This window comes from Ursus arctos, unplaced genomic scaffold, assembly GCF_023065955.2.
Source record: "Ursus arctos isolate Adak ecotype North America unplaced genomic scaffold, UrsArc2.0 scaffold_1, whole genome shotgun sequence".
In the NCBI taxonomy this organism is placed as follows: Eukaryota; Metazoa; Chordata; class Mammalia; order Carnivora; family Ursidae; genus Ursus; species Ursus arctos.
Window position 1 is genome coordinate 80,314,681 of NW_026622763.1, and position 23,884 is coordinate 80,338,564.

Consider the following 23,884-nt stretch of genomic DNA (forward strand, 5'->3'; position numbering starts at 1 on the left):
CTTTTCAGACTATTGTTTGCTTTCCTTCTGAATAGGACTTGCAGTGTATGTTGAATAATCCCCCCTAAAACTATAGACTGGTTCGGTTCTTATCCCCCAGGAAGAGCAAGCTGCCAGGTCCATGCTAGAGCCATGGCTGCTTTTATGACACACACCAGACAACCTTGTGACCCATTGACAAGCCTGTCCTAGTTCTGATGTGACCGGGTGACCTCTGCTCTGAGAAGGACGTGGCAGAGCAGATAACAGGACAGGGAGAAGTATCACTTAGAAACTTCCAGGGAGTTCACAGAAGTTCTAAGGCCATTTGTCACTATCTCTTCTCTGCCTCTCCAAAAAGCCTCCTATCCTGCAAAACTTCCAGAACGTTCTCCTTTATAATCAATGTCCCATTGATTTTACTCCTTACTTTTGGTCCTCAGTCATAAGCTTTCTCTAATTGCCCTCCAGCTGTTTATCGGGCACATCTACAGCACTGCACACTTCTTTTGAATTGTGTAATATGCCAAGCACATAATAAGTACCAATAAGTGCTTCCTGAATCACATTTTACCGGTGAGTGCTGCTAAGTTTTGATCACACGGAGGTTGCCATTAAGAAACACTGTGGCCAGCAAAGGAATGACATCCAGCAATTTCCAAATGGGTTTGGTGTTGTGGGAAGAGAGGTCCCTCAAAATGTGAGCCATCTTCCTTATCGAGCAAAAGGTCAGGACTTGGTGCATAAGCCTAATTGCTTGGGCAGACTCTGGATGCCCTTTGACCCTTTAGTGACCTGAGTGACTAAATACACAATGGAGTGAGGGACTGAGGGGAGGGGAGGCGAGGCAGCCCCGAGCTGAGACGGTGCAACGAGGGTGTCATAAGTGAATTGTATTGGACTGGACTGGAGTGGGGTGGAGTGGATTTAGCCATTGTTCCTTTAAACAGCATCTGCTTTGGCTCTGCAGGGCAGACTGTAGTTTAAGAAGAGGTCACAGTTGTAGATGCTCGAGGGTCCCTTTACTGTACTGAGTACTGTCCGTTTGGATTTGCAAAAAAGAGAAAAAAAGAAAAATAATCAAGTTACAATTTCAGAGGTGTCCAATTGAGGGTCAAGTAAGTTGAGTCTGACCGTCCAGTCTGGAACTGCAGACTGATACTGATCCCTCTCATTCCGGTAGATGACAGACGTGAGCTGTAAGCTAAGTATGACGTTTTGTCCTTTGAAGGAAAATCAAGAGACTGCCCTCCTGTCACGAGAGCCATGGGTCCCTTAATTCCTCCTCCCCTCTTCCTCAGGTGGACCTGCGCTTTCTAACCATGCTCACAGCCATTGCAACGCAGGGAGCAATTTCCAGGGAAACGCAGAATGGCTACTATGTCAAATCCTACAAGCTGGAAGTCAGCACTAACGGGGAAGACTGGATGGTCTACCGGCATGGCAAAAACCACAAGGTAAACCCATTGCCCTCCCCCTCCTCGAAGGCAGGCTGGGCTGTGCAGGAGCCTGGGGATGAGAGAGGAGCTGCCAGGCGACCCCATGGAGGGGAGGAGGCCTTGTTCGGTGAGGCTCAAATAATTGATGGAGGCAGGGGAGGCGGTGGCCCTGAAAATATTCTCTCTTATGCTAAAGCGATTGGAAAACACCGACAGCCTGGCTGCTGTTGCGCGTCGCACCGCAGAGGAAGAGAGAGAGAGAGAAAGAGAGAGAGAGAGAGTGAGCTTGCAGAGTGCTCTCTGACTGCAAATGAAGGAGAAAATGTGTCCCCAGTCTGCGCCTCCCCATCCAGGACTCATTGAGCATTTATGGCCTGAGTCCCTTCCACATGCTGGGTTAACAATCACAAAACCACATGAAACTGTAGTTCAGGAGTTACCGAGCTCTAGAAATGAAAGGGCACAAATCCTGAGAGGGAATCACAATGTCCCAAAGAAGAAAGAGGACAATAAATAATGAGGAGAAATTCCGTGTTGGGGACGGGCTCTGAACCGGCGATCGTGCTTGGCAGCGAGGCACTGAGTGCGCCTGGCTGGTGCCTTCTGTGTCCGTGGCTCCCGGAGGGGTATCCGTGTACGCGATGCGGGGCTTTTGTTGTTCACACGGATGAGCGTGTGGTGCCCGGCTTTCTGCGGACACGCGGCGTGCTGGCGGTGGGCGGCCCGCAGCCGGCCCCTGCGGTCCTGGTTAGAAGGTGCGCTCGGCACCGGGGGCGCTTTGCGCTCGGCACCCGGGGCGCTTCCTGGAAGCGGCGGGGGTCTCGCCTGGGCAGGGAGCGAACTGTCACACGCTGGCTCTCAGCTCTGGGAGGACAGTGCCCATCCTTCCCTGAATGGAAGCAGGGACAGGCAAAGGGACGCTCCTCTTTCCTGCCACCGTTCCACGGGCCCCTGGCCTGTCGAGTTGGGAATGGTCAAAATGGGACGCATGTGACCAAACCGAGACAGGCCAGATCTTTTCCAAACACAGCCTCCTCGGCTCCTGCCACTGCCCCGAGGTTGCGTGCCCTCACTGGCGCGACTGGACACGTTAGACGGAGAAAACGCAGAACTGTGAGGTTGACCCTGATTCACTCAGGAAGTGTGAGTTTTTAAAGCAGTGGATTTTTTTTATTATTAAAATCGCCATAGTAACATGGCAGCATTCATCGAAAATCACGGCTTCTAGATATTACCAGGTATCTCTCTCTCTCTCTCTCTCTCTCTCTCTCTCTCACACACACACACACACACACACACACACACAATTTCTTCATTTCACAAATAAAGAAAGTGAGGTATTTAGCAGTTGAAAGACCCCCCCCCACTTGGACATGGTCAACCAGGTCTGGCCTCTCATTGACTTCTTTTGTTTCGCTTGCAAATATCATTTGGAAAGGGCAAGGCTGAGTTGGCACTGGGTTCTGGGGGCAAGTTCTCATCCCCCCGCCCCCGACGCTTTCCCATGCCTTCTTTCCCCACCCACCCTTTTCAGTAAGAACCTCATAGAAGCTGGAAGCTCTACCGGGCAGGTGAGGGCCAGTGCTGAGTAGGAGTGGGTCCTGGGGGAGAAGGAGGAGGTTCACCTGACTGCCTCCCTGTCCGGGCTCAATGACTAAGCAGAGCTGGCCAGAGGGATACTGTAGCATAAGCTGATTTTAAAAGCACGCAGATGGACTGGATGCTATTTAAAACACTATTTGTAGGAAATCTGCTTTTGGAAATACCTTAGCACTGCACATTTTGACAGAATGCTGTCCTCCCTGGCTTTATCCCTTGTATTCGTTCTGCAGGGAAGATATTCCTGAGAATTGAATTTAGCTTGCTGGGCTCCTTTGGAATCATTCTCAAATTTTTCATATTGGATATATCATTCTCTCTCTCTCTCTCTTGCTCTCTCTCACCTCCTCTTCTCACCCTTGGCTAGATTTCTTTCCCCAGGAGCCAAGGGGTAATTTCATTTTTGTTTTGTCGTTGTTGTTTGGCTTTTTAGTGAATTAGTCCTGCCACATAAAAAGCACTGGGGCAGAGGAAAAACCCTTTCTCTCCCTATTAGATATTCATTCTCTGGCTACCTAGAAGGAGGCTGGAGAGTGGAAAGCCTGCCAGTTAGGCGTCGCCCCCTCCCCTCGCTCCCTTGCCCCACTGCGGGTGCGGCGGGCGAAGAGGGAGACCTGCCCGGCCGCCCCTCGGGGGGGGAGGTGATCTCTGCTGCTCCTTCATTAGCGGACCTCTCTCCCAGATGTCTGTATTTGATGCGCACATCCCGCACCGCTCATGGAGCGTCAGCACAGCTCTCCGGTCTGTGCGGGTTGAAGTAGTTGAGTGAACCGTGCCAAATAGATTTGTCAAGTCTGCTGCAGTTCGATTTGATGCCATGAAGGGGAGGCGGCTGAGGAGGGGAGTTGGGGGCAGGGGAGGGGAGAGGCTTCGTCTCTGCCGTGTATGCCGGCCGCTACCACTGAGTTTCTCTTTGTAGCCACTGGCTGGTGGGCGCCGTGCCAAGCTAAGTGCCAGGTGATGGGCTTGAAAGCACAATTCAGACAGCAGGACCTGTGAGCAAAGCCGAGCGGAGGTAGAGGCAGCAGCGTGCTCCGCTCCATGGTGCAGGGGGAGGGTTTGCGGACGCACATCCGTGCACAGGGAGTGAAGAGGGGATGGTCGTGTTTGGGGCAGAAATGTGGGAACTTGATTTCAATTCCCCGGTCACTGTCAACACCAGTGCTATGTACCAAAGACCAGGGAATTGGGGAAATCAGAGAAAAACAAGATTAATGAGTGCTGAAGGTGGTGGGGGTGGCTGTGCTATTTCCTTGCAATACACAATTTACAACGTGGACCCAGGTGGGGCTGAGGCAAGGCCTGGTCCTACAGGGGAACGACTTCCTTCTTGTGGCCAGGAAGTGAGGAAGACTAAGGAGCTGTTTTCCAGCTTCCCCTAGCCTGTGAGCAGCCTCTTCTTCGTCTCCTTCTACCCAGCAGGTCATGGTGAGGTTGCCTCTGACGGAGGCATTTGACTATCGTGGGGGATATTGCAAGCATCCTCCTGGCAAAACACGGCCCATTTACGCAGGCCACATGTACAGCACATCCCCAAACCCTTAGCCAATGACACATGCCATAAATATGGAACCTATGATTTTCCTATAGGGTGGGCCCTCCTTATGCATATTTATGGCGTAACCACAAGGCAGAGCGCTTGTCCGCCTGATGGAGCCCATATCCAGCCCACATGCTCCCTGAGATTATACCAATTCTTTCACATATATTTCTTCAGAAACCACAAGCAGAAAACTACTGCTTTTGGTTTCACCAGCTATATTAATAACACCCCAAACATAGACATGGTGTTGTAAATACAGTATTAGAAGGCTCACGTCTGTGTCTGTAATTATGGGCACAGTTATGTACCCACGGGCCACGGGAAGGGCAGGGAGAAACACAGCAGGAGCTGGAGGCGCGAGGCCTTGGCCAGGACCCTGCTCACCTCGGAATCGTTGGTTCTGTGAGTGTACGCTGGACGGAACGAGGCCAAGGCTAGTGTCAGGACAGGGGGACAGAGGCCGTTGCCCTTATATGTCTAGGCAAAAGGCCTCGTCTCCGTTTCTCCCTTATTTGGTGAACGTGGGCATCTCCTTGTTGACATAGCCCTGGCTACCTGTTAGTCACAGTGCTGCTGGCTGCCCTGATGTATTTGGAAGAAATTTGGGCTCAAAGAGAGAGTCTGTGGGGGTGCTAAATATATCTCAATGGCCAGATTGAGGATGGGAGGGTGAGGACAGGGATGAGGTCCAAGAGTTTTCAGAATTACCCTGTAATGAGTGGCAGAAATGTACTAAATAAGCTGGTGCCATTCGTGCAGCGATGGCCTCCAAGGGGATCAGAGAACCTCCAGGTACCAGCTCATTGGCTTCAGAATGGAACAGAGTTTCAAAGACTGGAATTGAAGCTCTTAGAGTAATTTGCCCCGGGGACGTGGGGAAGTGTGGAGTCCTCATGAAAGGCTCCTGGTCACAGGGCTTTGATCTCCAGGAGGATAGTCCCAGCAATCTGATCCGGGCCTTGCTGTCATCTTGCAACCAGAGCGAAGTCTGCTTCCTAGATCTTCAGTCTAGGGGTCTAGAGGTGTGCATTTTCCTGGAGAGCCTCCATCCTCGGACAGCCTGGCTTAGTGCGCTCGGCTCATTGGTCTGGAGTTCGGGCTCCGTCCTAGAATCCCAAGGATGTAGAGCTGAGAGAAGTTTCTTTGCGTTTGATTTGGCCACATCCCTTCCAAACATGTAAACACCCCCCTTCAAAAAATTCTCTGTCCTATATTTATATTCTAAATTAAAACAGGGGCGCCTGAGTGACGCAGTCGTTAAGCGTCTGCCTTCGGCTCAGGGCGTGATCCCGGCGTTATGGGACCGAGCCCCACATCAGGCTCCTCTGCTATGAGCCTGCTTCTTCCTCTCCCACTCCCCCTGCTTGTGTTCCCTCTCTCGCTGGCTGTCTCTCTCTCTGTCAAATAAATAAATAAAATCTTTTCTAAAAAATTAATTAAAACAAATCACTTTGAAAGCCATTGGAAAATTTAAAATCCTCCGCAAATTTGTCTGAGACTTAGGAGGAGAGAGAGCGGTGTCAGAAAACCAACCCCCCTAAATCAGTCGGCTAACAGAACCATGTGGCGTCTATTTTCAGATCTTCTTAGATGATGCATCGTGTGACCCTGGAAATTTCTCTTAATAGCTCCGTGCCTCAGTGTTTCCGCTTGCCCAAACGGAATGGTGCTGTAGCTGGTGTTGGCAGGGCACCTTGGGATCCGTAGATGGAAGGCTCTCTGCAGATATAATTAATGTATTAGACCCGCAAAGCTCTTCTTGAGCAGAAGCAAGTTATCAATTTAAAAAGTAACAAGGCCCCATGGGATATTTATCTGCCTCTTTTAAAATCATAGGTCTGGAAGGGACCTGATAAGTCATCCAGACCTCTCTCTGCATCTGATGGGTCCTGCACTCGAGCTGCCTCAGATAAACATTACCCTTCTCAGTTTCATTCTTCTGTTATGGGTGCAGTTATTCCTCCAATTAATAACTCAGAGTTTTTAAAAAGTACTTTTTTTTTTTTACCTCCTGGTAGATGACTGGTTTCCCCTTATCCTTTTCATTGCAGTCTTATTGACTGTATATAAGATTATGGCAGTGACTCAAGCTGTCAGCTGGGAATGAGCAGCAGACTTCAGAAGTCATGCATCTGACTCCAACTTGGAACTGGGGTTCTATATATTCTGAAGAGGGCCGATGCCCTTTTGAAATTCATATCCCCCAGTTTTTCTGCCCCCTTCAGTTATAACTGAGAGGAATCCAGGGCCCTAGATAATTAAGTTTGTCCCTTATCCATTTGCCATGGGATGAGCTCAGACCTTTAGCCTCTCCACTTAGGAAGCCCAAGGGAAAATGTCATTATACACAAGCTTGGAACCTTTTCTCTATCAGGCTCCCGTGGCTGGCTTCACCCAACTCCCATGGGTGCTGCACTGTCTCTGGGAGCTGAGGCCAGCCTCCCTGGCGCTTGTGGCCTTGATGCCAAATTCCCAGTGCTTTCCATCTCACTGCTGTGCACTGAGGCCAATAGGACAGAGCGAGTGAGCAGGGGGTTTCGAAGGGCACAGCGATCTTGCTTGGGCTGCAGAAATTCTTTGCCCTCACTCCAGCGTCCCTAGATGAGCACTGGGGTGAACACGTCACCTGGTGGAAACATGGCTGTTTCCTGCTCTGTGATTGGCTGAGATTCTACTGGCAGAGGAGTGCAGACAGGCTCAGGAACCCTACTCCCTGTACCCTTTCGCACTCCCTTCTGCCCACCTGCAAGTTAAAGGCGCCTTCTCAAAAAATATGATGATGTCGCAAGAGGTTTTCAGTACGGAGAACCCTGCCGACCCAGTGAGATTGTGTTTCTGCCCCCACCTTTACAGGAGGACATTGGCCATTCCCTTCCATTGCTCTGATGCCACACTCTCCCCCACCCCATCTCTCCTCCAGCCCCAAATCCCTGAGCTTCCCTCCCCTTCCCTCCTCTGCTCTTCTCCCTGGTGCTTTCCTGTCTCCAGTCCCGAAACCCTAATCCTGTTAGTGTGCTATGTTCCAGGGCTCTACGTCTCGATGGGGGTAATATAATCCCGCAGTAAATCTGACGAGACCCACAAGGCGCACACAGATGGGATGCGCACATCCCACCCACCTCCACCCCCACCCCCAGGAAGAAAGCGGCCTCCCCCGCCCTCCACCCCGTGACAGGCTCCTGCTCCTCTGTCTCCTCCACACCACAGACCTGCTTGACGACAAAAACAGCCCTGAGTAAAAGAGCAGGAGGCAGGAGGGCATCGTGGTCATAAATGAGCATTTGGTGGGTAGGGAACTTTCTCTGCCCTACCCGCATCCTTACCCTCCCTTAAACTCTCCCCCGCTCTTCTCTCTCATATGTGTATATGTATCCACATACATAGGAGACGCATCCCTTCTGACTCTGTTCTGGCTAAGTTCCCACATCTGCTAGAATGAAAGCTGCTTTATATATTAAAAAAAATTATAGTTTTTAAGGAGGAGTTTTAAGAGAGAAATGTTAGGGCCATGATTTACAAAAAAGAAAAAAAATGTCCATTACCTGAACATCATTTTCCCCGCGTGCAACAGCCCCCTGCCCCGCCCCCACCCCTTGCCTGCTTGGTGCAACAAATTAATTAAACAGGATGTCAACCATTGATTAGCAATTTATTTTTATGTGTGGCCCCAGTGGCTGGTTTTAGAGAAAACGTGAGGGAAGGGGGTGGGAGAGAGAGGACAGGCGTTTGGTTCCGCTGCAAGGATGAGTCAGTTCAATTGTTTCTGAGAGAGATTTTTAAAATGTGCTACTGGTTTCCCCAGTTTCTGCCCTCCGCTCCTGCCTCCTCTCTTTTCTGCCCGCTTTGTTCTCCTCCTCCTTGAGTGTCTGTGCCAAATAGATTGAAAAGGAGAACTTTGGATGCAATGAAACATTTATTAGTGGAGAGAAATATTTGTTTTTTTAAAAAAAGGAAGAAGACCGTCCCTGCACAATTTCTACCTCGGGGCTCCAGCACTATATCGTCTTTGAAAAATTTCCTGCTTTCTTTGCGGTCCCTGGAGCTGGCCACGTTCAGATATTTACAGCAAAATAGGAATAAACCGTAGGTCACACCATAGGTAATGAAGAGACAGGCGTGTGCAGACTGCATACCGAAGCCCCACTCCAACGGGAGGCGGTGCCCGTAATGAGAGGCTGCATCTGTCGGTGGAAGGGCCCGCCTGGTGGAGGAAGGTTACAGTCAGCTCCCACCACAAGCCTGCCCCGTGTCCCTGCGCCAAGGAGCTCAAGGACTGTGATGGACGTGGAGCGGCCACACCATCCTGGGCACCTCGGATGGCAGAGAGGACTGGTGTACGGGAGAGGGACTTAGGCTTGGCGGTGAACCCCCCTGCCGAGAGTCCTCCGAGGTAGGCAGGCCAGCGCTCCTTGTTCTCAGCAGTGCTAGAGTCCCTGCCTGTTCTTACAAGACTTAAGGACAGGGCGGCAGGGAGAGGTGACTGTGACAAGAAATGGGGTAGAAAAATAGAGAAAAGACCTCAAAACCATCAGGGATGCTTTCTGGCTAGATGTTTCCTATTAGATCACATGTATTATCTTCTTTTATTTGGCGCAGTAGGAGAGTCCGTGCCTGAGGAGCTCATAAGCATGGTCACAACATGGGGATTTTTTTCTTTTGCTGGGTGGGGTATGTAGATAGTCACCACACGGGGGTGTTGGATAACAGCCAAGTTAATTGGCAGGTGTCCCCTCCCCCCAGAGGTGAAAATCAGCAAGTCTTTGAAGTGCTGCTGGTTTCAGATTCTGTCTTTCTGAAAATAAACCAGAGGTCTCAAGAATCAATTGGAAAGTGTTGGATTATGTTCAGAATTCAGCGAGGCACCAAACGGGTTATCCAAACCACTTTGTGCCCTGAACTGCTTTTTAAACTTGGTTTGCAGAGATGCATTTGAAGAAGTCTATGTGTTCAACATAAACACACACACACACACACACACACATAATTTAATAATTACATCAATCAACACCATCCTTAGCTCTTAAGAAAGCTAGAGACACCTTGAACATACTTCTCATTTTCCTTTGGGTGATCAAGCAACCATATTAGCATTTTGCTTTTAAAAATTAACAAAAATGTGTACCATCTGTGACATCCAGCTTTTAAAGCAGATGTTCCAGTGCAATCATCACGTTTGGTATATGCTTATCGGGGTGTACCGTACGTTGACGACCCACTGAGGTTTCTTAGCATCATGGACACCTCACTGTCAAGTTCTGGCCTGAAAATTTGGGGCCTTGAGGTGGGACTTGGGAGTCAGTGGCTTTCAGACCTTGAACCCTCCCCATCAAACAGAGACGCATGTGTTATGTGTGACGTAGCTTCCACTCTAACATCGGTCCTGGGTGTTGTGCAGGCGTTGGAGCCAGCAGGGAGGGCTGGTAGACCTTAGTGTCTATCTGCAAGCCTCTATCAACTTCCTTTTCCTGAAGGAGAAACCAAGGTATCTAAGGATTATTGATTTGCCTATAGTCATTCAGTGAGTCGGCAGGGAATAGGGAATAAAACCAATTTCCTGGCATCATTTCCCATGCACACAGCCCCTTACCTTGCAATGCCTAGACTAGAAGCCAAGAATCCATCTCCGAGAATTTGATCAGAAAACATATGAAGGGTGATTCTGAAACCACAGAAGCATTGAGAAAGTCATAAAGATGTATAATATATGATAGCATTTCCCAGCTATAAATAGGAAGATGCAGGGAGAAAAATAGAGACCTTGTAAATCCATGGGGTCAGGAGAAATAGAAACTGCTTAATATTTCATTAAAAATGGATTTTCATAAATTGCACTTTGATATCTTTGGGTGAAATACAGTATGTAAGGACTAAGGTGTTGTTATTCATTACTTTTCATTATTAATAATTGGGACTGTTATCGAGCAAAAACGTCAACAAGGTGCGCTCTCCTTCTGAGTGGGGCACTCACCGTGTGTCCTGGGCACTCGTTGAAGTGTATTAAAACCCATAGCCCTTGTCCACCAAAGCACTTAGGCATTAAGGGACCCTGGACAATGAAAATGCCCTTTACAAAATGGGCACTGCTGGGGCAGGTCTAGTTGGAAACTCTTAGGCAGAAAGCCTTAAAATCTGGGGGCCAGAAAGGACTTGACAAATCAGCTCATTTCATAGAGGAGGAAATTGGGGCCTGGGGGAGGTGGAGACATTTGCCCACACTGATGAGCTCAGCAGCAGCAGACTGTCTCCCCTGGCGCCTGCTTCAGTGGTGTTTGGGGTGTTTTCCCCACTCAGAGTGAGAAGTGTATAAAGAGTTTAATAAAATAAGCCGTCTCTCCTTCAGCCAAGGGTCCAGAGGGCAGGGGCGGATATGAGCGCAAAGTCAAGAGCACACAAGAAACCAAGAAGGAGCCAGGCTCAGAAACCCAAAGGACAGTTCAAGGCCAGGTTGAACCAGCGTCCGTTTGGTTCCAGGCCAGGGTAGGAGCAGAGTGAGCCGAACGGGAAGGCCGAATGATGCTCAGCGGGGAGCAGCCTGGTAGGTGGGTCTCTCTAAGCAGAGAGACCGTGTGCTCGCCTCCCTTTCTGACGGCTGTCACTGCACCCAGAGATCCAGGGGGCTCGCCCAAAGCCTGGGACCACGTGCCGCCGTGGGAAGACCAGCCCCGTGGCCAGACAGGTACACACGCGCGTGTGTGCACGCCCCTGCCCACGTGCTACCACACTCACGCCCGTGCCAGCCTCCCAAAGGCAGTCCAAAGACATAGTCATTTCTTCACTGAGAGGGGGAGGAAAGGTTCCTTAGTGTTGTCTGCCAAGGCTGAGAAATGAAGGGGTCAGATAAGATAAAATTGGATATTAAAAACACATAAGACGTGCTGTGTTTCTGAGCGGTGCCAGCGTCGTGTGCGTGCCGTGGGCTAGCAGCTGTGTCAGAGTTCGCATCCCCTCGGCGCTCCGAGGACGCGTTCACGGGACGATCCCGGCTCCCCTCCCCAGATGAACTCCTTAGCATCTGCTGATGCGGGCCACACACAGTCACCCTCACCATCCCCGGGGAGCAGGCCAAGGGCGGCCCCCCACCGCTTGCAGCACCCTCCCCAAATAAGCAAAGGGCCGCACTTGCTCCTTCCCTGCCAAAACAAAACAAAAAACAAACAAAAGCCTCTGCCTCATGCTGGATTCTAGAGAGCTGATTAATCTCTTTCCCTCCGATTCAATGCCCTCATTCCTTTCCTCAGAGCTGCGGAGCTCTTTCTAAGCTCCCGAGAACCCATGGAATGGGCATGGCCAGACCGGGGCCTTCCTGGGCCCTGTCCCCTGCCTCGGTCGTCCTGCTCCAAGGTTCAGATCACAGAGGCTTGGGCCCCTCTCTCCCCCTCCTTGCATCAGCCTTCCCCCAGGTGCCTGACTCTAACCCTCTTGCCTCCTGTTTGCCTGGTCTTTCTTCCCTTGTTTTGTCTTCTCGCCCCTCTTTGTCCCCAGTCACTGTAAAGGAAGGAGCCAGATCAGACCTGGGAGTGATGGGCGATCAAGCAGTTCTGCCTCTTGCTCCCTGCAGTTAGCAAGGCAGCAAAGGAAGACCCTCAGCCTCGGGATGGGCGGAAGGCTCCCTAGTGAGGACAGGGAGGGACAGGAGGGGCAGGTGCCAGGAACAAGGGGTTGAAACTGAGTGTGGTGGGCCAGCGGGAACCTTGTCTCCTCCTCTCTTTTGCTCCATCTGTCTTAAGCAAGCCACTTCCCTGATCTGGTTGCAAAGGGTGTAATGTCTTTTACCCTTCATCCCCACCATCAGTGGTGTGCTATTTAAGGGCTCTAATTTTGACCTCAGCAAGTGGGAAATATGGAGGGTTCAAGGTTGCCAAATGGCAAAGTTCCTAGTTACAGTTCATGGGAAAGAAAGGACCACGTTGTTAATTAGCTCTAAGCTGCCATGCAGCTCATTGCTGTTACTCAGAGCTTTCAAAGTCAGGATTATAAACACACATCCCTGAAGAGTAACCCCACCTCCATTCAGCCCAGGCTCGGGGACCTTAAGAACTCCAAGACTCCTAGGCACCAATACAAATGCTGCAGATCTGTGAAAAGAGATGAGAACTAATGTAGGAAACCATAAGCCTGCAGCCTAAAAACAGGGCAGAAGATTTGGATCCAGACAGACCTCTCTGAGCCTCCATTTTCTCATCACTAAAGCAGAAATAACAATACTTACTTCCCGAGGCGTTATAGATGCAGTTGTGTTTACGGGGCGTCTGGTCAGGGGTTTGGGAACAGACCAGTCCCCCCACTCTGGTCCCAGCCCTGTCAGTGCCCACACGCCTGGCATGTTACACATCTCATAAGCTGAAGTGCCCTCGAGTCGACTTGCAGATTCTCTTGGTTGTTACAGCTATGACAGGTCTGATTTAGAAGTGATGCTTGGTTGGTGGTCTTTCTCCTCCACCCTTAGCCAAGGAAACCAAAAGAAACTCACATACACTTGCTCCAGCTACTTTTTTTTTTTTTTTTTTTAATGGAGAGCACAGAAAAGCATAAGGTCCATATGGCAGTTATTGATTTGGGCCATCTGGTAAACTAGGACTTGCTCCTACCATGTTGGCTTAGAAGCTACTCCAAAAGGCCTTTCCTCCCCTAAGAGATGCACTGGTCAGATGGGGACAGGGATGGATTTCATTACAGTGTGGGACCACAGTGAGAGGAAGCCAGGGCAGGACTCTGAGAGACTGTCTGTAACCCTGACCCTCCAACAAAGACCAGATGGAACCAAGAAAAGTGTTGATTGACATAGGGCCCCGAGGAGTAGATGGCACCCCCCACATTCTCCCCCGTTCACGGAGCAGGGGGGGCCCCTAAGTAACTAACAGAACAACTATGAAGCACTTTATAAAAATACCCTGCAAAATATTCCTGTATGCCTGCACCGTGAGGGAGGGGGAGAATCAAGTTCAAGCTTGTGAGGTCCACTAGCCCTAGAAGATGACCGTTCTGCTCCATTTTTCAGGCGCCGCCTTCTGCTTGCTCTCAGCCCAGAGGCAAATTTTTCTTTCCTCTGAAAGTTTTTGTGAAGACCAGTTATTGTTTTCAAGTTAGAGCAGTGTGAGAAATTAATTTTTTTTTCATGGTGCTTCTAAAACAGCCCCAAACAACAAACACACTGATTATTATAAGCTTGAGGGAAATAAGGTTCAACAGAACTTTTGCACCGCCTTCAAAGGCTGGGTGAGTGGCCGCACCACACATGGATTTGGACAGTGCTTTCTCATCTGACGCTGCAGGTATTCCAAGCCAACAACGACGCAACGGAGGTGGTTCTCAACAAGCTGCACACGCCACTGCTGACCAGGTTCGTCAGGGTCCGGCCCCAGACCTGGCACTCGGGCATCGCCCTGCGGCTGGAGCTCTTCGGCTGCCGAGTCACAGGTGAGGGGGATCCCGGGGAGGCTGCGGAGTTGATTGTGTCCTGACTGTGCTCCCTCTTTCACCCCTCTGCAAATAGCATGATTGCACCTCGTGACCTTTCCAGAAGGCTCACTTTAGCCTGGAGCTCTGCTTAGCAGTATCTAATACACCCTGACTACAGACCTTGTCTTGCCGCATACCATTATCCATGCATCTGCCACTCGCTCCTTGGCTGCAGGAGTATTCTTGGAGGCTTGCTGTGCAACAGGCCCCATGCTGGGAATGGAAGCGGACAAGGGAAGTGAACAAGCGGGTGGGGTCTCTAACCATATGAAACTTTCAGGCTGGCGGGCAGCATAGATCGTAACCAGACCAACTACTGGATAGTTACAAACTAAGATGCATGGATGAAGGAGAAGAACAGGGTGCTCAGAGAAAGAGTGGTGGAGGGGACCTAACTGACTATTGATTGGAAGTTAGGGGACGGACTTTCTGAGGATGTGATACTTAAGTAAAGGTTAGTCTGATGATGATGGAGGGGAACAGCATTTGGAGCAGCAGGAACAGCATGTGCAAAGGACACAAGGTAGTAAAAAGCTATGATAACACATGTGGAAGCAAAGACCTGACCCCCGGAAAATTTCCATCCAGTTGGGCAAACAATCATCCAGGAAACAACTGAGGGCTCAGCTGAGCTCCGCTGCGCTCACTGCCCTGGGAGGCTCGAGGGGGCCCAGTGCCACCGGCAAGGATGTGAGGGTCGTTGGCTAACAGTGTGAGATGCTAGGTGTGCCAGACCATTTACGTAGTAACTGATGGAACCCTTACAACAGCCCCTAAGAGATGAGTTCTGCCGCTAGCCCTCCTTCAGACCTGGATACACTGCAGTACAGAGCAGTTGAATCGTTTGCCTGAGGTCAGGCAGCTAGTAAGGGACAAAGCAGACATGGACCCAGGCAGTCGGGCTCCCAGTCTGGGCTCTTAAACACATTGCTTGAAATGCAAAGAAATCAGTGCTGGCTTCCAGCACATGGCAGTCGGGTTTTTTCACAGCTCCCTACTAATGGGAGGTGGTGTCCGGTAAGCAGGGTGCCAGCCGTGAGCTCTTGGGTCTCCCTCCCCTCCACAGACGCCCCCTGCTCCAACATGCTGGGGATGCTCTCGGGCCTCATCCCTGATGCTCAGATCTCGGCCTCCTCTACCCGCGAGTACCTCTGGAGCCCCAGCGCCGCCCGCCTGGTCAGCAGCCGCTCGGGTTGGTTCCCGCGGACCCCTCAGGCCCAGCCGGGCGAGGAGTGGCTTCAGGTGGACCTGGGAGTGCCCAAGACGGTGAAGGGCATCATCATCCAGGGGGCCCGCGGGGGAGACAGCATCACTGCCGTGGAAGCCAGGGCATTCGTGCGCAAGTTCAAAGTCTCCTATAGCCTAAATGGCAGAGACTGGGAACACATCCAGGACCCCAGGACCCAACAGCCGAAGGTAAGCCATTCCTGGAAGACTCCCTAACCCTACCTCAAACAGGGAGGTTAAGTTTGGGGGTGCTGACTTCCTAACTAGATAATCGTCACCAGACCCCCTGTATTCTAATAAACAAACATTAGCTGAGATTCCTTGGTGCAAGACACTGCTAAATGCCGTATTTTAATCCTTCCACCATCTTTACAAGGAGGATCCTTTTGTCACTCCCGTGTCACTCCCATGACAAAAGTGAGGCTTGGTGTCACCCCCGGGGTCACAGTGTATGCCTGTGGAGAGCCATGATTCAGACAGTCTGAGTCCAGAGCCCAGACACCTACCCGCCACCCCGCACTGCCTTTCTGTCAAGTTGGACACCCTTTACACCCTCTTTCAGATGACGTTTCCTTGGAATTGGCCAGACGTCCAAAGGGGATGTAGTTTTTGGAGGCTTAAGTATAGAAACTAGGGGATTACTTCCAAAAACAACTGTTTTTTTGAATGTCACTGCACTCCTTTGTATTTTCCCAGTCTGGACTCTGCTTAGATCTTTCCCACCTCTCATACTGAGGCTGGGAAGGCAAGAGAAACTTCCCAGGCCAGTAAGGGTCAGCCCTTAACGCTGGGTATGGAGGAGCCCCCAGCAAGGGGAAAAGACATCATGCCTGTCACTCTCGAGGTCAATCTCGGGGGGGGTCAGGCATTCTGATCCTAACTGCTGAGTTACCCTTGTTTTCCTCAGAAGAGCAGGCCTCTTTTACCAAGGAAGGGGGAATTTTATGTCTCTTTGGTCCCCTTGTCTCCGTAAATGTTTCCATTCTTAATACAGAGGCACGGCCTCGGTTGGAGGCTTTGCAATGCTGATGTAAACACCCAGCTCACAATTTAGGGGCCTGGAAAGGCTCAGAGCTTGGTAACTGGAAACTTCAGTGGACAGAGCAGAAGTTGGACCATGGGTTTTCCTGGGGAGAGCTGACCCTGGCTCTTCTTGACCGCTCTGGGAGCCTGGGAAAGGAGATGATCTTAGTCTAGGGCCTGCCCTCCCCGTGACAGTGCCCCCTTTTGGAATTGTGGGCATCCTGCAGAGGAGGTGGCCCGGCTGCAGTTCTCAGGGCTGATTAGCCACAGCCCCTGGCTTGTCTCCTCACCAACGTTGCCCCAAAGCAGTGGCTCCCACACGTGCTCCGGGTTGGGTCCCCCACCTGGCTTGGACCAGGACAGCCTCACTGTCCTCAGTTCATGTCCTGGGGCCCTAGGTGAGCTTTGTTTTGACAGAATTGGCTCTGCTAAACAAAGCTTAGGGGAACACGGTCTCAGACCGTCCATGCGTGATGAGAGGATGTTGTCATTAGCCTAGAGAAGAGGATGGTCCCTCCACCTGCAGCTTTCAGCGACCTGGGAGCTGTCAGTCAGCTGGGGCTTTCTGCATCTAGACTTTCAAGCATTACAACAAGAACCTCTTTTTTTTTTTTTAAGATTTTATTAATTTATTTGAGAGAGACAGAGAGAGAGAGAGCATGAGCATGGGGAGGGGCAGAGGGAGAAGGAGAAGCAGACTCCCCGCTGAGCAGGGAGCGTGACATGGGGCTCAATCCCAGGACCCCGGGATCATGACCTGAGCTGAAGACAGACCCTTAACCACCTGAGCCACCCAGGTGCCCCTACAACAAGAACTTCTAAGACAATGGGCAAAGCAGCCTAAAATTCACTTCTCTTCCCTCTAGCCAAGTCCATTCAGAGCCTAATTCTTTCCTGAGTCCACAGCCTCCAGTCCCAGGATAGAAGGCAGAATCTAGCAATTGCCACTTTCATTTCCTCCCTCTTTTCTATGTTTCTGGGACCCTAACCATCTTCCAAATGAATCAAAACTTTGGTCTGAGAATGGAGCTCCTCTGGGTTGTAATGTCTAGTGAGTCAACTGAGACTGCCTTCTGGATGGATGTGAGGGGCAGAGAGGAGAAGGGGAAGGAAAGGGAAGAAGGGGGGGAAGGAAAGGGAAGAAGGGGAGGGGTGGGGAGGTGGTCCCACAGAAGAAGGGCTGAGTGGCCTGTCTCCCCTGCAGCTGTTTGAAGGGAACATGCACTATGACACCCCTGACATCCGAAGATTCGACCCCGTTCCGGCACAGTACGTGCGGGTGTACCCTGAGAGGTGGTCTCCAGCAGGGATTGGGATGCGGCTGGAGGTGCTGGGCTGTGACTGGACAGGTAAGGCCTGCTTTCCCACTCCAGGTCTCGCTCACTTGGTCATGTGACCCTGGCTTCCCGGGATGCCCTGGGAGGAGGTCAGACCATGATGTCGTGGATGGGCAGAGAGGGCAGCCCTCCCCGGTGAAGCTCTGTCAGCTCGAAACCCTACCCACCCCAGGCCCTGCCATGATCTCCTGCCTCAAACCATGGGCACTGCAGCCTCAGGACTGGGGACAATTTTTCAAGGGATGTGCTTTGTCTTTTTTAAAGGATCATTTCAGTTCCCCAACCCCAGTCTCTCAAAAACAAATCATAACCACACACCACCCACCCAAATTCAATTAGACCCTGACTCTTCAGGCCAGAAGGCTGTGGCTGTTGATTTAGGGAAGAAAAAACCCCCTCATGATAATAAAGTAATCGGTTTATGTCTGAATCTGGCCTCCAGATGTCAATGGCTAAGAGACTTCATTTTCATTTCGAAGCCACATCTGTAAAAAGCATTTATTTGCTCAGGAGGGACCCTGTTGTAGGGAAGCTGACGGGAGTAGGACTTCTTCCCCACATGCAGCAGGAGTCTTGCTCCTTCCTCCCCTCCCACCTCACCCCGCCACCCTCGGCGGCCCAGGCCCAGGGAAGATCTCTCACTCCCCTTAATGCAGATAAGGCCCACTGCGCATGCCCACCCCCCCTGCTTCCGGGATGCACCCTTTTCTTCTGAGTCAGGCCCCAGCCTTCCTCTGGGCACCTCCTTGGGCAGAGCTGGCGTGAGATCTCACCTGGAGCTGGCTCACTGCCCTCCGAAAGGAGCTCAAGGGAGCCACCCGAACCCAGGCCGAGCTGCCCTGCCTCTGTCCACCAGGCCCCCAGGTCTCTCCATTTTCCTGTCTGTGCCGTGTGGGTGTCGGAAAGGATAATAAGGGCAAGTCGGAGAAGTGCTTCTGGCGCCCCGGGGGGGAGCATGCTGCCTGTGTGCTGGCCCCGAAGGCACGGAGGAGGAGCCCCGTGGAGGCACGCAGGCTGGATCGGGCCCAAATTAGCCTCTCACACCTTTGGATTGAAGGCGACCCCAGTGAATACATTTTAGTGGGAAGACACTCGACTCCCCATCAGGTAGGGGAAAGGCCAAGTTTCCCTGCAGCCCGCTGAATGTAAGACACCTGTTTGCTTGCAGGTGCAGAAAACTGCCCCTCCAGCAGTGAGACAAGCTGGCTTCATTCATGGCCTCTTCGAAATCAAAGGGTTAGAGCTGCAGGGGACCCAGGAGCTTCTAGGCCAGTGGCTTTCAAACATTTTTGACCATGATCCACAGTTTAAAATAACTTTATATCACAATTCACTTGGCTTGCAAGCACACACTCCCATGGTGCGTGCATACGGGTTATGGGGTATTTAGTGCCTGACCCTGGGGACAGATCGCCACGTACAAGCCCTGCCTCTGCTGAACGCTGGCTGCGTGACCTCAGACAAGTTCCTTAGCCTCTCAGCATCTTGGTTATCTCAGCTGAAAAATGGGGATGATAATAGCATATCTATACCCCCTAGGGTTGTTATGAGGATTCAGTGAAATAATGGATATAAAGTACTTAGACCGCTGCCTGGCACCTAATAAACCTGTAATAATAAGTAAACACAACTGGAACAAAAGGTCCCCAGATCAGTGCTCATTTTCCCCATGTGAGCGCACTCTGACAATATTATAGTCCAAATTCGAAAATGCTGGTCATGACCCATCACACTGATTCCACAACCTACTAGCGAGTGTGGCAAACACTTTGGAAAAAAAAAAAAATCACAGATCTAGGCCAACATCTCTATCACAGATGGGGAAACTGAGTCCCAGAGAGAGGAAGCTACTTGTCAGGGTCGCTTAGCAGGCTGGGGGACCGACTCCTACTTCCCTCCTCGGCCCTGCCCCTCTGTGCCGTGCCTCTCCCAGGCTGGCCCTGGTTTATGTGACCAGCTGGACGGTTGCTAATGTCCTTTTCCTCTTATTGCTCCCCTGCCCCAACCTGGCCCAAATTACCCTGGCGATGGTCAGCAACAGGTTTCTCATTTCAAAGTCCTGCCTGGCCATTCCTTGGAAGATCAGAGTTGGGGCTTCTTAGCCTCCGCCCAGCCTCCTTTCCTTTGAAGTTGCTGACATCTGGTTTCAATCGCAAGGGGAGCATTGCAATTTGATGGGCAGTTACCCCTGAGCTCCCAGTAAAGCGCAGCGGACACGGCCTGCCTTCTTACTATCCTTCACACTACCGGTCCTCTCCTTGCCTCCTCAGCCCCCTGTGCCCCTGGATTTAATGTGATCTTTACCAGCCAGCTACCTAACCTCCCCACAAACCACTTGTAGGCCACGTGGCTTTTTTGCTTTTCAAATTCCCATTCCTTTCTGCGACGCATCCCTGGTTCACTCCGTTCCGACCCCAAAAGGAGAGCAGGAAAAATAATAGGGCTGGCCCGAGTCACGGCAGCTCAATAATTTGACAGGGCTGGTTCACCTGTTAGTTTGTTTGCGTTCCAAATGATTACTTCTTGCTTTGCTGCCCATAGTTTGCTTTACAATTGAGTTTGAGATTCGATGACACAGTGACAAATTTGAACTTACAAATTAGGACGCTTCGAGGTTATTTGCTATTTACTGTGAGCAAGAGGTAGACACGGCAAAGGGAAGTATGAAAGGTTATGTGTGTCGTATTTAATAGCAGAAAGATGGGAAGTCGACCGTGAAAAAGCTATTCAGCGTATTTAGCAATTTCCTTCAGCTCCTGGCTTTATTAAATGGTATCCTGAAGTGTGCCTGACAAAGGCGTCTAATCACGTACAATAGCGCAAAGGAGCATGTGTAGAAATGGGAGGAACAATGCACGAGCTTATTCGGCGAGTCGCTCGTGGGAGGGCAACCTGGGATGAAGACCCCACCGCACGAGGCACGGACTTGAAGCCAGTTACCAGAACCCCTCCTCGCCCCACCCAGGGCCTGACTCATCGTTTCATTCATTTCATAAATAGTTGCTGAATGAATGACTGGCGTGAGCAAATAGACAAGAGAATGGATGGGTGAGTGCATCACCTGGAGCCTAGGTCGGAACGGACTGCCTGCAGCCAGGTTTGGCCCTGCCAAGTTTTGCCACACGCTCCTTGTTACAATACTCTGAATAAGTTGCCAACGTTGACAAGTCTAGAGATCTTCCATGGGAATGGAATTGGCTTCATGTTAGAAAAAAAATATTTTTTTGCAAGTTCTGGCCACATTGGGCCACCTCCCCTCAGGCCTTCAGTGTGCTGGGCCAGTCTTGGTGGCCTCCCTTGAGTCAGGCCTGCAAGATGTCCTCTGCCCCCTTCTATCCCGCACTTAACTCTCCCCAGCCCCCAGCCGGCCATCTGGCTTCCAGTAGCTGCTTGCATCCAGGAAGCATTTGAATTTGCCACACCCTGACCTAAAGGCACGGCCTCAATTACTTCCACCAAGTGGAGTCTGAGTCCTTTGAGTCCATATTCCTTTGGGTCCGGTTTTGTGCAAACAGGAACGACAATGGCTGGGGTCACACCTCCCCAGCTGTCTGGCTTCACTCATGACTTTGGCTGTTGCGCTTCTGATTATCTTGTGAGAGGTGGGCCCCCTCGGTCAGTTAGCTTTGGTTCAAAAAAGTTCTGAGTCAGAAGGCTGAAAAGAGAAGTCTCTTCCACGTAAGAGCAGGGTGAGCTGGCCAGGAAGGCACGTCAGCAGCCGCCCGAGGGGCAGTGCACAGGAAGCTCGCGTCACTAAGCACTGAGACTGTTTCCAACCGTTTGGGATGGGCACCACTTAGTGTGTGTGTGTGTGTGTGTGTGCACGCACACGCGTGTTGATCACCCACTCTTCTGTCTTAAACAGAATACCCAGGGCACGGGTTAGCCTGCCTCGGGGTCAGCTCTGCCCACGTCCATCACGGTCCCACCTGGCCTTTTGTGCTGGCCGCAAGGCCTCTGCTATGGACTTTGCAGCAGGGACGTGGGTTTGTGTCCCTGCCTCTATTGTGGCTGTTCTGCAGCTTGGGACTATTCTCGTTCAACTCAGGCAATGCTCCTGACTTCATTGACAGACACAGGTGACTCCAAGTGTGTGTGTGTGTGTGTGTGTGTGTGTGTGTCCATCTTCATTCGTTATCTTTTCTTCCTCCTTTAAAAGCCCACACTTAGAAAGGAAACTGAGTTAGGGGCGTCTTCCTCCTGCTGGGTTTCAATGAAGACTGCTGCGTGCAGCATTCACTCCCCCTTTCTTTGCCTTTACGCAGACTCAAAGCCCACCGTAGAGACCCTGGGACCCACTGTGAAGAGCGAAGAGACCACCACCCCATATCCCATCGATGAGGAAGCCACGGAGTGTGGGGAGAACTGCAGCTTTGAGGATGGTGAGAGGGGGTCGGAGTCATAGCTCATCTGGGATGGCACGGTGCCAGCAGTCAGACGCAGCTGGCCTGTGGCTGGGGCAGGGACCTGGACGTCCCCTGGTCAGAGGTCAGGGAGGTGCGGGTAGTCAGGGGCTTGGGGCAGTGGCCATTTACAACCAATCTAGAAACATTCAGATACTGGAACAACCAACCAGGATAGCCTACTGGCATGGACCTACTGGTCATCAGCTGAGACAAGGCTCTATCCAGAGAGAAGGCTCCCTTTCTAGCCTTTCCCTGGAACATTAGAATCCTCAGCCTTTTTGTACTGACCTGTCTCCACCGTAGAGTCAGGTGAAGATCTGGCGGTCATCAGGGCGACGTGGCCCGTGGAACAGGGCAGTCAGGTTAACTCAGCAGTTAACCATTCCGTGACCGCGTTTCCCTGTGTCTTCACCCACTGCTGATTGAGAAAGTGTAATAATCATGGCTCCCGAAAATGGCACATCCCATCCTCCATGGGAGTGAGCACAGGTCAGTGACAAAGGCAGGGATGTGCAAAGGCCCTTCAGCCCTTCCTTCAGATCCCAAGGCCTCCTCATTCCAGATCAGCCTCTTCACGTGGGAGCTCTGGATCACCTTCCATCTTCTGAACGCATCCATGTGAGATAAAAACAATAATTGGCAGAGCCCAAAAGTACGTCACCTTACCAAGTATGAGGACATTCCTAACAAACCACAAATTTTGGAACACCTGGCATTTTTGGCTAGAATTTAAGGCTCGACAGCCTCCACTTACAGTAAATTACTGATCCTTATTAAACGTTCATTAGACAAAATGAGGGAAGATTGGTGGAGAGGCTTGGGGAGACTTGGAGAGACTTGGTGGAGACACAGCGTCGCGCAGACTCAGTAGGTAGATGGCGCAGTCTGTTGGGGCCCCGTGCGCGTGTGCACCGACCCCACTCCGCTGATGGAGTGGCCGGCTCCAGAAAATGGCTACAGAGGAGAATGGGAGGGAAGCCAAAAATAAATGCTGAAGTTGTGCGACTGAAAAATGATAATTTAATGCATATGCTTTTAGGAATGTGCTTTTGTATATTGTGTGGGCGGGGGGACACTATTGGTCAGGGTTAGTTGAATACAGGATTCTGACATTTTAATGAACTTGTTTTTGTTTTATGAAGAGGAGAAGGAGACTTGGAGGCTCTTCCAAGACACGTTGAAGATAGTTTGCAAGCTCACGGTGGAATGCATAGGGAGTTAATATACGGTATTGGATCAGCGGAGTTAGCTTGGTGGAGGGCAGGAGGAGGGGGTTCTAGCTAAATGGCAATCCAGAGAAAAATTTAAGAGTTCTTCTGTAAACTTTCAGAAGTATAATGTAATTTTCCCGTTTATAGTGGTTTGTTTCATTTGAGGTTTCTTTGGTGGTTCCTCCCTTTTTTTTTTTTTTTTTTGCAAAAGGTTTCTTTGTGGAATTAGGTTCCTGAGATAGAGTATGCGTGTAAACATGAGAGAGGAATTATGGTATATTGAATTACTCCATATTTTTTAACGGAAAAATAGAAATTCAGAAATTGTCGGGAGAAGGGGGGTGAGGGCTAAGGGCTGACTTTTCCAAGCCACAGGTTGATGCTTCTGTAATAGATTCCATGTGTTTCTTCTCGACTCAAGCTGACTTTGGCCAAGGGAGGGCAAACATGAAATACTCTCTCTTGGGAAGGGGAGGCACAACCAGGGCCTGGTGGCAGTCTGCCTCCGTGGCTGGCAGTGCCCTTCCCCTCACCCCCCTGGTGTGAGCAATTAGTTTCCACCAGTCTGTTGTTCCCTTTAGACTTCCTAACCTGCATTCTAGGCCTTCCCCACGGAAATTCCTCTCTGGGAACCCTGAGAAGGGAAGTGAGAAGGCCAAAG

At 51.0% G+C, this 23,884-nt stretch overlaps 1 protein-coding gene across 4 annotated transcripts in view; it reads left to right on the top strand.

The window, feature by feature from the left end:
• Positions 1 to 23,884, top strand: part of NRP2 (neuropilin 2) — a 113,662-nt gene that overhangs the window by 44,039 nt on the left and 45,739 nt on the right. For all 4 annotated transcript variants that reach the window (XM_026492125.4, XM_026492126.4, XM_026492123.4 and 1 more), the window contains exons 7-11: positions 1,281 to 1,436; positions 13,833 to 13,977; positions 15,086 to 15,435; positions 17,474 to 17,618; positions 21,872 to 21,988. In XM_026492125.4, coding sequence (XP_026347910.2) covers positions 1,281 to 1,436; positions 13,833 to 13,977; positions 15,086 to 15,435; positions 17,474 to 17,618; positions 21,872 to 21,988 — 913 coding nt within the window. The remainder of the gene's footprint in view (positions 1 to 1,280; positions 1,437 to 13,832; positions 13,978 to 15,085; positions 15,436 to 17,473; positions 17,619 to 21,871; positions 21,989 to 23,884) is intronic.